The 15,558-nt window shown below is 31.7% G+C and overlaps 1 protein-coding gene across 1 annotated transcript; it reads left to right on the top strand.

Annotated features, from left to right (window-relative positions):
* The first annotated feature begins 81 nt into the window (after nucleotides 1-81).
* On the top strand, nucleotides 82-10,826 carry LOC127735197 (ADP-dependent glucokinase-like). Its single transcript, XM_052245322.1, has 5 exons — nucleotides 82-287; nucleotides 2,396-2,621; nucleotides 3,686-3,751; nucleotides 5,301-5,717; nucleotides 6,673-10,826. Exons 1-5 carry the CDS (start codon nucleotides 115-117, stop codon nucleotides 7,228-7,230), a joined length of 1,440 nt encoding a protein of 479 aa, XP_052101282.1. The 5' UTR covers nucleotides 82-114; the 3' UTR covers nucleotides 7,231-10,826.
* Nucleotides 10,827-15,558: the final 4,732 nt, after the last annotated feature.

The following is a 15,558-nucleotide window of genomic DNA, read 5'->3' as shown; positions in this document are numbered from 1 at the left end:
ATGAAAAAGTGGTATTAGAGATTGCCGAGATACGATTATTAAGTGGATTATATTTTACCGTTTTATTTTCCTGTGGGGTGTTGTTGGGCATCGGTTTGTGAATGAGTTGGCATCATGTTTCCCAAAACATTATCTGTAGCTCTAGTGGTTATATTTTTGGCTGTTTTATATTCAAAATGGTTTCCAACAGTGGTAGAAGTCATCAATCCAACAGAAACAAGAATTGTCATGGCCTGGCAAAAAATCATAAAGCCACCAATGAAAAAATTCCAAAGACTTGTTGTTGGGTAAGGACATCATTAATAATTAACCTTTAGCTTACCTTGTCTGACATCTTTAAACCAGCAGACAATACTTGTTAATAAAGCATCATATGAGATGACCATCGTGAATGCTGGCCTATTTTTGTTAAATTTTTCACATCAATCGATTTAAATACCCTTTATTGGCTTTAATCTCCTGCACTACATAGTCTTGCATAGACAACTTTCAAATTGGTGCATTTCCCTGTATATTTCCTATGTCACAATGCTTACATATCACATTAAGAACCAATTGTACATTAATGTTGTTTGCGTTGATTGACCTAGGGTCATAATTTAAAATATTTGACGTCATAATTAAAAAGTGGTTGCATGACGTCAGAATGTTATTGGGAGACAAATCTAGGGTCATCTGGAGCAAATACAGATAAATACCCCAAATTGTTAATACTTCTGTACATAGTAAAGGATGGGGTTTCACATTTTGGCCCTAGTGATTTTTTTTAAATATGAAAGTGATTGCTTAAAAATCATTTACCGGTAACCCATTTTCCGCCCATCCCGCCTGTATTTATGATTGCAACAGCCATTATATTATAGCCTGTATGACCCCCTATACTTTTTTAGAACTACAAAAGCTGAACTGAGTTGATAACAGGAAGTTCATTTTGCAATTCATGGTCCGTAAACCGTTTCCAGATGTGTTGTTTTGAAAATATGACAACTTTTATGCCCCTCTTGGAGATAGAATTGGAAAAATGTGAAAAGTCTCCAAAACTACAAAATGGAGGTATAGGAGTCATTTGTTGACCACTACCTTAATGGTATAGGCCTCAGGTATTTAATGTTATCCTAAATGCATCCATCATTGTCTATAGGTAGTTCAGAAATACAAGGAAGTAATATATTGCCAGAACAATTCAGGTTTGTAAAATCTAGGTCACTGTTTTGTCAGAAATTTTTTTTGATTGAAAAATAGACTGAAAAATTACCATTTTTCAGCTGGAGTTGGTATCTTAATAATTCTAAAGCCAAATATTTGTTGTTTTTTTTTCTTTCAATTTTACCCAGCAATCCATTTATGTGTATTTAGAATGATTACACCACAATAAAATTGACATAGTGTTTACATATTAAAGTTATGAAAGTAGTTTCAGCAGCATGGTCTATTGAATTGTAAATAAAGGGGGGAGGGAATCTAATGTACCAATCACAATCAGGTAATTGTAGATATCCAAACCATATAAGAATTACATGATAATCAAGACTGTTCTACATATACTGTATTTTTCAATGCAAATTTACAAAAAGATATGAGGTGGAAATGCACCTTATTTTTATTTAACTCTTAATAGATAATTGTCAAATGTTTCAGGGAAGGTATTTGTTAAAGTATGGAAAAGACAATGAAAGAGGAAGGTCAACAATTATGAGGGTTAATTTTATTTATTTTTCAAGATGTGTATTTCTACATTTTTTTTCAATAACTGAACATGGGCAACACATATATACATTGTATCTAGCTAAGAGTGAAATTGAAGGTTGCATGAATACTGATTCAAATGGGTTAAATTATGGACCGGCAAGCCAATACAACATTAGCAATGTTTTTGAGTTTATTTTGACAAAATTGAACTATACTGACTGCTAATAGCAAAATAACATTTCTGTATTATCATGATTATGCTTATGTAATTTTTTTAGGAAAATAAAATCATAAGTTATTTTTTGTTTAATTAGTAGCTAATGTCCTTTTAACAGGATGTTGAAGATGAAGAAAAGAATCTAAATTGTATTTCATTGGTATGATTCAGTGCTGTTTGTAGAGAAATGGATTATTTTTTTATTTTAGTATGAATTCAGTTAGGCTTTTTGTAATATTCATTTCATTGGTATGATTCAGTGCTGTTTGTAGAGAAATGGAATATTTTTTTATTTTAGTATGAATTCAGTTAGGCTTTTTGTAATATTCTATAGACATGATGGACTCAGATAGATTAATAACTGGTCACATATTGTATGGACAACTGTGCATTTTGTCCTCCAGATTTTTTAATAGTTAGGTTGCAGTCGAATTAACGTATACCTCTACATCTCTTTAATTCAGTTTGAATAAAATATTTATTTTTTAGCTGCAACTCGAATCTTGACTACATAGTACCGGGAACAAAGCTACTACAATCTTTGAATGTGGAACCAGGTGACAAGACCGATCACGGAACTTTACATAGCTTAGACCATCTTCAACAGACATTTTCTCACTTCTTTTCAAAAGGTGCTGCAGCAGAGAGGAGCTTTATGGATAAAGATGTATTCAGGCAAATTACAAATGCAGCTGAAAATTTAGATGATTTACAGGTAATTAAACAGTTCAGTGTGATTTTTATAGGAAAATGTTAGTACTGTAAATTCAGAAAATATATTGTGCATTTGTAATTGCGATTTTTGAAGAATGGAAAAAAATATGAGAATAATTATTGCAATTTCATGAAAATCTGCATACAGATATATGTATTAGATATCAGAATGCAAATTTTTATTATTGCGATACTCAACCAGTCGCATTACACACAATAATAAAAACCTCACAATAATTTCTGAAGTTACACTGAGTAATATAATGACAATGTATTTCTTTGGGATGGGGTTACATTTGTAATAGTAATGTAACAATACATTTTTTTATGGATGAATAAAATTTATATTATTAATGCAATAGTAAGTAATTCAGTTATGATAGTAGTAGCATGTTGAAAGTAAAACATATATACCTTTTCTAGAATATTACAATATTTATCATTTTTTTCATTGTAGTGTATTGTTACAGGGAAAAATCTAGGGCCCAACCTGCCACAAAATGAAAGATTAACATATTAGCCCTATGGACATTTTCTGCTTAACTTTAGGGACCCAGCCAAAAATTTATTATCTTTGACTACTTGTCCCTGCTAATAGTTCCCCCTAAGTTACATGTCTCTATTGTACTATTTCTACAAGAGAAGGAGGAAAAATATATAATTATCTCCATTCCAACAAAATGAAGATAGTCACATTCCTTAATTTTCTTCTCGTCTATAAGGCCTTTCATCTTTGTTATGTCTAAATATTTAATCGTCCAGGAGCTTACTAAAGTCTTTTTAGTATCTTGATAACAGATTTTTTACAGAAAACTATTAATTTTCTTATAAGAACTATTAGTCATCTAATTCAGCTGTTACAAGATTATACCAGTTTGCTTATTTGGTCAATATTTTTGCATGTTCCATTAAATATAAATCTGAAATCATGTTTTATTGGTGTGTAATGAGTATGATATTTATTTTCCATTCATGCTTTATCTATAATGTTTAATAACCATTAGGCCAACTAAAGTAGGAATTTGGTGTTAAGATTTGAAGTTAAAATATAAGTGTTTTTTTCAGGTATACATAGGAGGGAATGCTGCTTTGATGGCTACAAAAATCACAGAAATGTTTCCCGATGTAAAGGTATGAAAATGTCAGAAAAATATTTTTTATCTTTGAAAAACCCCAGAGAAACAAAGAAACACAATACTTTACTTAAAAAAGGAAGAGAACACAGATTAAAAATTAACAGTTATACATTTACTTTTTGGCACCAAATTTAGTTTATTAATATTGATTTTAAAGATGTATCAACTGGGCATATTGGCTAGGGAAATGAGAGGCAAATGATACCTAAGTCACATTCCAACTCATTAGTCGAAAACAAACTGACATATATAGCCATGGAAAAAACTAAAAACAATCAAAAGACAAACAACAGTACACAAAACACAACATAGAAAACTAAAGACTGAGCAACACAAACCCCACTAAAAAAACAGATGTTAAAGTTATGAATATTTTCAACAGGACAATTAAACAGAATTTTTGCTTATTGAAATACAGTATTTGTGTTTGTTATTATTATGCTACAGACAGGCTAGAGATTAAGATGAATTGTTTGTATCAATTAATGTTAGAAAGTTAATAAAACAAAAGTTATTCTTTGGTTGTTGTAAGTTAATATTTCATATACATGTATGGTGTTGTGGTAGTGTTCCATTGGGTAATCTGATTCGTCAAGGCAAACTGTGGCGATACTTTCATCAGAATTAATTGTTCCCCGCGAAACCTGTTGCGGGGGACATGAAAATACCGGGTGTCCGTCCGTCTGTCCGTCCGTCCAGTCTTGTTAGCACTCTCATGTGTACAATTCTTGCCAGATTTTTATGAAACTTATGTTATCATAGGTTTATATCAGCAATGTCTTTGACAATTCTAAAATAAGTGCTGATCAAATATTTTTAACAAGTTATGCCCCTTGGAAAAATTAATTATAACAGAAATCGCATTGCATTTGCTCTGAAGCCTTCATTTCTCTAAGATATTTATAAATTATTTTAAAGAACAAAAAAAAGTACTTTTTTAGTTATTGCTCTTGAATATATAAAATATGTGCAACGCGGGGGACATTGGAACTCTGTTCTTTTATTACTGTTGGCATATTGTTCTTGTTCGCTACATGTTGATATCGAATTGATATTGTTCAAATTGACACCTTACACAGATAAACCAGGAGAAACTAAATTGTCCGATAAACATCAGAAAAAGAATTGTTGATATCAAATAGATGTTGTCACTTTTGTGGATATCGACAACTTTAGTAGACGGGTAAAGTGAAAACTTATGAAAAGAAAAATTCTTTGTGGATAATTTTTAATGTCAATATTGACATCTGACACAGAGTGACTAATTTAGAAAATGAAATCTTGAAGTAAACATTATATCTACCATGTCTCTACAAAGTGCTAGGGTTGGGATAAAGTGACTGCAGATATTAGTATGATGTCCTCTATATCGTTACTACGTCATGTATTGGACATACCTCAAGGAATCGAGGGAGACATGTATTTGTATCAAAATCAAACATGAATCAAAAGGGTTTTTCTTGGCAAAGAAAATGTTGTTTTAATGTACATATGTCACCTTCTTAAACTCAGAAGATTTTCAAAATTTGATTGTTTCTTTGTAGATACAATACATTGGACCAGTGGGACCAAAACTTAAAGAACTATTTCCAGAATCTTTTACCATTCCAGAGAGCAGTCACATTCCTCACGATGAAATCCATCTCATTATGGAATATAAAGTTGACGAGTCCTGGGGCTCACATACAGCTCCAGTCGCAACTAGATTCATCACTAGCTATGATGAATCAAATTCTAAAGCTACAATGTTGGAAACATTTTTTGATAATTTAGAAAATTTCAGTCCTGATATTATTTTACTGTCAGGTTTACATATGTTAGAGGGTCAAAGTGACGAATTTTTCTCACAGAGGTTGGCTGTTGTGAAAGAAGGATTGAAAACCTTACCAATAACACTTCCAGTACATCTAGAGCTAGCTAGTATGGCTCATAAAGATTTTGTAAAGAAAATTTTGGAAGAGGTATGTTTTAGTCTTTAAAAAAACAAAGTTTGGGCTATATACTGTTTTATAGATAAGACAAATTTAAGTGTTTTTTTCCAATTTTTAGTGCCCCCTATACAAATGTTCACCTATTTTGAAGAAAATTGTTCAGTAATATTTAAGGAAATAAAAGAGATAAATGCATTATTTTATGATTTTCTGTTCAAAGTTTAACATTCCACAGCAGTATGCAAACTTAATAAAATCTGTGACATGACCCATTTACTGTATTTGACCTTAATATTCTGTTGAATCACAAAATGATACCTACATAAGATAAGTATCAGGGACAGCTGGCATCCTTAATAGTTAGTTGGATCATGGAAGTATTTTATTGACTGTAATACTTCCATGGTTGGATGTTCACGATAATGACCTCCATAATAATATCTTACTTTCAAGTATTTTATTTTTATATTGTATAACTTGTTAGTACTTATGCCTCAGATAATCAAGCCTGCTCAGGGAGGAATTTTTTTGTTTTGTTGCAAAAAGGATTTCACAAATGAACATTACAAGAACTGCACCAGTCACAAAATATCAATTGAATAGTTATGCTTTATGGTGCGTAAAGATGAATTTTCTTTATAAAACACAAATAATATATTGATCCTTTCATACGTTTGAACTAATAGTGTGTTTATAAAGCTATTTATTAATCAATCATATAGTTTACTTATGCATATGCTTAATTCATTGAACATGGCTGAAGTATATTTATGTTAAAAAAGACATTTTTATTTTGAAAAAGGTGAGTGTTTAAAACAGTAAGTGGACCAAATGCACTATGACAAACTGCATTTAAAAAATGAAGAAATGGTATAAAATATAGGTCAATGAGACTAGTGACCTTTCAATTTCAATTCAGAACTACCATATATATAAACAAATTTTGTAACTTTTAAAAAAAAATGTAATTTTACTTTTCTTTTAGGTGGCACCACATATTTCATCATTGGGATTAAATGAACAAGAATTGTCCTTCTCCTCGCATGCAGCAGACGGTCCACATAAAAATGACTTTCAGGAAAGAGAAGGACAGCCTGAAATTCACAAAGTTACAGACATGGTCTTATGGATATTAAAGACATTCGGATATTCTGAAGACAATCAAGACAGTAAACTAACAAGAGTTCATTTTCATTCATTAACGTTTCATATTATTGGAACAGTGAAAGGGGCGTGGCACAACAATAAAGAAGCTGTGGCCGCAGGAACAAGAACAGCTGGAGAACAAGCATGTGATATGAAAACTATTCAACCAGATAAAGTCAAATTAAGAATTCCCAAAACATTTAAACTATTTACAGGGGATGGTGATCGAGAATTTGATGAATTTAATCCAGTTTTATCATGGGAATTAGAAGGTTATAAGTTTGTTTTTAGTCCAGTTTTAGTTTGCATTAATCCTTTGCGAACTGTAGGTTTAGGAGATGCCATTTCATCAACAGGTCTCATGTACTCCGAATATAATCCTGATTTTAGTAGTTGATGAAACTGGTCTATAGAACTTTGGGATAAAATCTCATTCCATTCATTTTAACATTTTTTTTTATCATTATACTCCGTTCACAATTAAGATACCTGATATTTTAGAGGGGTTTGTTTTTGTATTGTTGGTTTGTACATCATGTTCCATATTCATATACCGGTAGTTCTTTACAAATTAATTAATAATACAGATTATCTATGACTTTGAAAAAGAGAAGGAGTTTCTTGGTTCATCAACGAGCGATAGCCCTGAGTTGAGATCCAGCTGAGAAACTTTCTCCAGTTGAGAGACCATAGATAATCTGTTATTTTCCTAGGCAACATCAATGACATTGGCAGATGAAGTCAATGTGTACTCACTCTACATGACTTGAGAAAAACCATTATCAGTTTAGTCTCTTGATATGGATAATTATCACACAAAAATTATCAAAGTAAAATTTAAGAAAATAGCGATATAAAAGGTGACATATTATCAATATGCAATAATGAATTGAATTCAGAAATTGTATGTAGTATTGTTTATGTAGTGTGGTTGTTTAAAAAAGTTGTGGGTTTTAAACCCCTCTAGTAGTTAAAGGAATGATTTGAGTAAAGTTTTTTTATGATTTCAAGATAGATATGATATGTACTGTAACTAGCTTATTGATGTTCTGATATTGCTTTAGTTTGAATTGATAACAAAATAAACTTATGAACCATTTGTAGCAGTCATTTAGGAAGAACTATACAATCATGTGAAAAAAATACGACAGATAAGATACATGTATTTTACATAATTTTATGCAAATTATGTAACAAATCAGATTACATGTGTATTGTAACTCAGGGTTTTTGTTGACATTTTTCATATTTAATATTTTTAAGAAGCGTTTATAAAACAGATGCATCAACATACAACAGCTAACAGTAAGCATTGTGTTATTTATTGCAATTGTCCATGCTAAGTTACTTTAAATATTGATTATTTTACTTATTTACATTTAATTGAATAATTATCAGCCTGATGATGTATTCCATGCATGTGCAATTTATTATGTTTTTAAATCACAAATATCAATTTGAAACTGTTTGTTTTTATGAAAAAAAGTTATTTATTTTTAATAATTCAAATGATATGTAATACCATAGTCAATTGTTGGTTGTTAAATGTAAAGTTAGTTATGTTTCAAATACATATTTTTAAATCAGCAACAGTATTGAGGGTGATAAATTGTTATTTTGTGCAATTAAATGTGTTTGCCTTTTATATGTTGTCTGCTAGCAATTATTTTCTGTTTTGTGTTAAATAGGTAAAATAAGACATTGCAGGACTAGATTTAAATTTTTTTTTATCATACTTTACGGTAAAGAAGATGTTATTCACTGTCCCATTTTTCTTTAACTTAACTGTAATTTTCTTGATACTTATGTGTTCAGCACATCTATATATACTCATGATAGTCCATGGTAATAATACTTGTACTACTTTTACTGTACCTTACCTATGATATCAATTGGGGGAAAGTGTTTCGGTTTGCATCTATAGTCATCTGTTACTGAATGAGCTTTTGGTAATAGATCATGTTTTAAGGTGGTGTAGTTTAAAGTGTGTGTAATATTAACAGAAGTCCATTCAAGATGAGGCCTATGCCAAATACATTTTATATGTCTAGAGAATTTTGTTGCCTCTATTAAAATTCAGTGATTAGGGGTAAACAGTTGGTTTAAGTTACAATTTTATATAGTTTCATATTATATTCATGCATTGTTTACATTGATTTGCATCCATGAATATACCAGATACAAAATACATAAAATAAATTGTCAGTATTTAGATAAATTTCTGATGAAGTTGATGATGATGTTGATGGATGGACATTTAAAATCCTGTGGCAAATTAAATACATATTTAGGACAAGAACATGTTGATATATTATGAATTTAAACGCTGTTTTGTGCTTGATTGAAACCCTGTGCCAGATTTTTTACATGCTAGTTCACAAGTTAACAGTTTGTGGAAGAGCTGCATCCAGACCCAGACTCTTTATTCTAACTCCAGGCCAATAAGTCTTTGATCGTACTAATGCCTTCTGGAGAAACAGCTAATACCAATTTTCATGTCTCTGGTGTGACCCAGACAGGGATGGTTGAAGTAAAGATTTTAGGTATTTACATATAAACATCTTCAGCATCATTTGGTCTCTGGAGGAGAGTTGTCTTATCGGCAAATATACCACATCTTATTTTCATATCACTAAAATGGGATCCCCATTCAGACTTTTGTTAGTTAATATATGATAACTAAATAAGATAGCTTGAGCTGTTCCTTTGAAAAGAAAATTAAAAGCAAAAAAATGTGATAAACAATTTATTATGTAAGATTTGCTAGATATAGATCTTATGTATCCAACTTTTAAAATTAAATAAAAAGATCACCTTTGTACTTCAACCTCCGTTTTGCTGCCAGTTTTGAGCATAGATAATATGCTGACTTGTAGGAAGCTGCACTTAAATCAGATCTTTAACCAACATTTGCATTTATATATATTTACTTAAATTGACCTATAGTTGTTTTAAACTTCTACGTCATTTGATCTCTGTTGGAAAGTTGTCTCATTTGCAATCATACCACATCTTATATTTATGCTAAATTATAATTGAAGTATCTTTTCATCAAATTTTTGACTAGACCCTTGTTGTTACCATGAGAAATATAGCATATAACCTTTTATAATAAGTAGTTATTATAACACCTGTAACCAAGAGCAACACTTTTAATCAGTTATATACAAGGAATGATAAAGACATTTTATAAGGTGATAATTTCTTTATAAGTGAAACACTGCCATATATGTGATACTGTGTTAAAGTAGCCTTTCATGATTTTTGTTCTTTTTTAAAATTTATTGATCTTTAATGAAATCTCTGTAGAATTTTCACATTATGACAGAAAGATGCATAAAAACAGATCTGGTTTATGAGACAGCAACCCAACTTTAAACAAAAAGCATTGTATTACATTGTATTCCGTTTCAAAAAGAAAAACAGTCCTTTTTCTATTTACCAACTTAAAGTCTGTTTCCAATTTAATGATGAATTTGATGTACTTAAGCTTTTATGACTTTTCATTATGTAATCGCCGTTTTTGTCATCCCATTATTTCATTATATGTGTAATGGGCTTAAGAAGTAAAATTACTGTTACCGCACAATAAACCAAGCTTGTTCTGCTTGCTTTTTATAGGCAGGGATACAGTTTGTCCTACCTTGGTGTTGTGTCCTTTAGTAAAAATCTAGAATTAGAAACAAATTGGTAATTGAAAAATACACTATTGTTGCTAGAAATTAGAACAAAATTATGAATTTTTAAAATGTTACTTGTTATAGCAAAGTTGACAAGTTTCATGAAAAATTAAAATATGATATCAGAAAAAATAATCCGAAAAGATCAGTTAACAGTATTAGTTATTAGACAGTAATTGATTTACTGTGCCACAAAATATTATGTTGTATAATTTATGATAAAAATTGTTCCCATCTACTTTGTGTCATAATTTAAAGATTTCAATGTCTCTTTGTCCTAAATCTTTTTATTAAAGATGTATGTTTATATGCATGATATTGTTATTTAATTTTTTTTGCCAGATATGAATATCAAAATGTTTATGCTGCAATGGATGACCAGTAAAAATATGTTCACTGTGTACATTTATGTGATGTACAGTACCTGTCAATATAAACTCTAAGCCACGCCAACCGCTGATGCTTTTTAAAAATCGTAACGAAATTTACACACTTCAGCAAGACAGGCACAGACATCAACTAAGATTTCCTACAAAATTTAGTTTGTGTTTTTATTTGTTGATAAATTTGTTTCAACAAGACACATCTTTTTTAAAACATAACAATTTAACTTCCCTAAAGTAAGAAGTAACCTTAAAAATCAATGTAAAAAAAAAACCAAAATGATAACACTAAATGTGTATGACATTGTTTCAGATTGCAGTATAAAGACAAAATAGTGTTTTGACTTGACATAATATTTTTGAAAAAAAAGCTTGTTCTTTATATTGTAATATGGTCTTTATGAATTATGAGTAAGACAAAGTCCCATTGTTAATTTTATCTCATTTTTTAGCTCACCTGGCCCAAATAGTGTCCATTGTTGAAGATGCGCACAGACTTAGGTGATCGACACAGGCTCTTTAGAGCCTCTTAGTTTCATGTTGAACTCACCTGGCTTCAAGAGATTACCTGGAGCTTTTACTGTAACTTGGCATCAGATTTCCCTATTTGAACCAATCTTAGCATGAATAAAGAATCAAAGCTTAGTCAAAAACAAATCTAATTTTTTCTACAGGCCATCAGAGGTAATTTAAATGCAGATATGCCAATTTTCAAATTCTTTTCCTTTGAATCTAAAAGGTGTAATCTTCTAAAACTTTAGGGGAATGATCTCTTAGTGATGCAATAAACAGATTCCACAGTTTTTTTGTGCTTATGTTCAGATACTAAAGAGGTGCCTTTGCTCAGGTACCATATTGGAAATTCTTGTCAGAATGCACTAATCCAGTGTGAACTAAACAGGAAGGATGGGAGGTCCTAAGAGTTTCTATGTTCAGTTTTCTAATTTCTTCTCCTTAAAAGCTTGCAAGCATTATATAGGTATAAGAAGATGTGGTATGAATGATTATAAGAAGATTGTCTAAAAAGTCTTTTAAATTTATTTTTTAATTGTTCCAATCTTATGAAAAGCAACAAAAACATGAAAAGTGACCTGCCTGAAAGCACAAAAAGTTTATTTTGAGTTGTGCACCTTTGTACTTGCATACTTTAAGAATGATCTCCAATGTTAAGGAATAGATTACCTTAGTTGTATTTGGCAAACCTTATTGGAATTCTGGGTCCTCAATGCTCTTCAACTTCATACTTTATTTGGCCTTTAAACTTTTTTGATTGGAGCCTCACTGATGAGTCTTTGTACATGTTGCAGACGAAATGCATGTCTGGTGTATAAAATTTTAATCCTGGTATCTATGATGAGTTTATATATTACTTAAATAACATATTGTTATGATTCCATAAGCTCTCTTAGATTGTTGAGCAATACAGGGATCTGAAGCATCTAGTCCAAAAACCTTAGGTATCATTCATATAAATTTTATGAGTTTATATCTGTGTTGTTGTCATAATGAAATATAAAATCACAGATTCTATTCCATGCATTAATCAGTTGCTGTGAGGTCTAGAAATATATGTCCAACGATAGTATTGCTACATGGTCTAGAAGTACATGTCCCAATGATATTATTGGTGTATTGTCTGTCCAATAATTTGATCTCTGGAAAAAAATTAGTTCATTTGGTTAGGTACATATGTTTGGGTTGCATTTTATCTGTGTTGTTTTTTATGAAGTATAAATATTCAAGATATGTAGGTCAGAATAAGTCAAAATTTCAAAATTGCATTTAGAGATAAATGTGCCATTTAGATAAACATGTTCAAAATGTGCATCTCCTAGACATACAATTTTAAAATAAGAAGACAACATAAAATAGTTTATTCCTTGCTTAAGTGCTTATCTCATCACAGAAGACCTGCCAAGATGGAGAGTACCGGTGGTTAAATCTTTCTTATTTCTATATTTATCTACTGAACTGATTGGCTTTAGAAAGGATATGGAATTTATAGGTAGATTTCTAAATAATCTAGTGGTTTCTTGCATATCTGCCATTTTTTCAAAATCTCCACGGGTGATTTTAAGCAAATCAAAACCAACATGTCATAAGTGTGTTTAATCTTAGGTAATGATTGTGAATGATTTGAATATCTGTTTTGATGTTTTTAGGATTTCAAGAGTTGGGTCAACACTCTAATCGGGAAAATTCCTCATGAATCAGGAAAGTTGGCAGATCTGTAATCCTGCATATTTGTTATTTATATGACCTTCACACTAATTAATAAGCATAAATTTAATCAAGTTTACATAACCAGGAATGGCTGAAATGGGTTTGTAACCAAGTTTTTGTATAGTAAGTCTTACTACATATACCCTTGATGTTACTTAGAAAATTAAGATGTCAAACTCTTGAGTAACAATTATCAGTAATAGTATGTGCATTTGTCTAGAAATAAGCTTATAATTTAGTAAGCAAGACATGCATTTTCCTCTACAGAAGAGTCATTGGTGAAAACCTGTTCTAAGCTTCCAACATACCCTTATGTACTACTGGTTACTTGTTTCATTATAGCAGCTGTGTTTTGTAGCCATTGACCACGGTCTGGTCACCCCTTATAAACCCTTTTATACTCCATGAAACTTAGATCAAAGATTCGCAGGTCTGTAGATTGTTTCGTAAGTAAAGAATTGGAAATAAATACATGCCTTATGGACCTCTGTTATATTCTAGACTATATAGGCTCGTAGCACAGGCACTGGTCTCTGTTAAATAATATACGTATTTATCGTTTAGGAAAGGTATATTTTTGTAGGTGGTCTGCAAGAAGGCAAAAGTTCTGTCCCTGTTCAACAGTCCTCCTTTTTCAAGTTGCAATCTAGATTTCAAGCTCATTGGACGTTAAGCAATAAGAAATCAACCAATCAAGATTTTTAACCTTTTATCAGATACGTTCATCATAAAAATAAAAATAGGAAAGCCAGAATTCGTAAAACATTTGACACATAATAAAGAAAGCAAGACAGCACTATGTACAATGCTCGTGATTAATATTGTTCGTCGCATATACAGTCCATCTAATATTGTGTCTACGAAATGCACGGACTTATCGTACAAACAAAATTCGGAAATGACGATGTACAACCAAGGAGGTTATATTAGAAAACCACAAGAAAAACCAACTACAATATTTTCTCATCCGCCAAAGGTTCAATCCTTTTCTGGACAACAAAGGAGATTTTCCATTTAACATAAAAGAGAGGCGAAAGATACCAAAGGAACATTTAAACTTATAAGTCGAAAATAAACTGACATTGCCATGGCTAAAAAAGAAAAAAAAAATACCAACAGACAAACAACAGTACACAAAACACAACATAGAAAACTAAAGACTGAGCAACACGAACCCCACCAAAACTGGGGGTGATCTTTAGGTGCTCCGGATGGGTAAGCAGATCCTGCTCCTCGGGTGGCACCCGTCGTGTTGCTCATGTTAGTACAAACCTGGTGATGAGTCTAATTCGGTAGGTCACTTTCGGGGAAAAGGGGGCGGGATTGTAGTTACAACAATTGGAACATATCCGTTGTCATCTGTGAAACGGATATTCAATAACGGTCAACGAACTCGTGATGGCGTCCGTAAAATTAACGAAGGAATGATTTCAACTTCACCAATTGGAACTCTTGGTCTAATAGCTTCCTTGTGAGCAGCAACCCTCTATCAAGGAAATCATGATATGAAATGCATGCCCTAGAATATCGTTTCAATTGGGAGATATATACTCCGTATACAGACGCTGCTTGGATGTTGCTACATAGAAATTTCACAATTGGGAAGCTGAAATCATCTCTTTTGTCGTAAAGTTTTGTTTTCAACCGACCCTCGTTGTCAATTTCTAGATGTAAGTCATGATATGAGGCAGACTTAACTGTATCTGTTGTATCCTTTATCTCAAGGATGGGATAGATGCTGCGTTCAACATAGTCACCAAATGTTGAATTGTTTAGTGAGAGATCATCATCTATATAGCGGAAAGTGAATTTAAAAGATACCTGCTAACTTCTTTTCTTTCTTCCTAAGAAGCTCCTGGATGACGTCAGCTTCATATGAATTAAGGAACAAGTCGGCAAGAAGAGGGGCACAGTTTGTTCCCATTGTTTGTTGAAAAACACGTCCTCCAAACATAACTGTCAATCAAGAAATCAAGCATCTTGATAATGTCAGTTTCAGAGAATTTTTTGTTTGAATCAGAGTGATTTTTTACAAATTACGATTTATCCCTCCCTTAGACAAGATACTTGTATCTACGTTGGCCATTCTTTTTTTATGAAACAAAGCAGGACCAACCCTTTCAATTTGTCTTGCGTTATGACGTGAAATCGACCATCGTACGGCAGACAGCAAAAGAAATTTGCAATTAGACGATCGCTAACAGGATCAGCGTCTGGATAAGTCGTGCACCAGGGATTTGAGAAACCTATGGAACAGATAATGAAGGTATAGGACAGGGTATATGGAATCATAGACAACAAGGACCAATTACTTGCAGAATTTTATAGTGCAAGACAGGGAGACCATGACGATGTTACTACTTGGAGTAATAGTTTACAGGATATATTGGGTATAAATAAACTTTAAACGGGCATTGATCTGCAAAGAGATGAATTCTA

Source organism: Mytilus californianus, unplaced genomic scaffold (genome assembly GCF_021869535.1).
Source record: "Mytilus californianus isolate M0D057914Y unplaced genomic scaffold, xbMytCali1.0.p SCAF_3, whole genome shotgun sequence".
In the NCBI taxonomy this organism is placed as follows: domain Eukaryota; kingdom Metazoa; phylum Mollusca; class Bivalvia; order Mytilida; family Mytilidae; genus Mytilus; species Mytilus californianus.
This window is presented reverse-complemented; position numbering and strand designations above follow the sequence as displayed.

Coding starts and splice junctions, on each gene's coding strand:
- LOC127735197 (XM_052245322.1), top strand. CDS start 115: ATGTTTCCCAAAACATTATCTGTAGCTCTAGTGGTTATATTTTTGGCT. Junction 288..2,395: donor TTCCAAAGACTTGTTGTTGG/GTAAGGACATCA, acceptor TTTATTTTTTAG/CTGCAACTCGAATCTTGACT. Junction 2,622..3,685: donor AAAATTTAGATGATTTACAG/GTAATTAAACAG, acceptor TGTTTTTTTCAG/GTATACATAGGAGGGAATGC.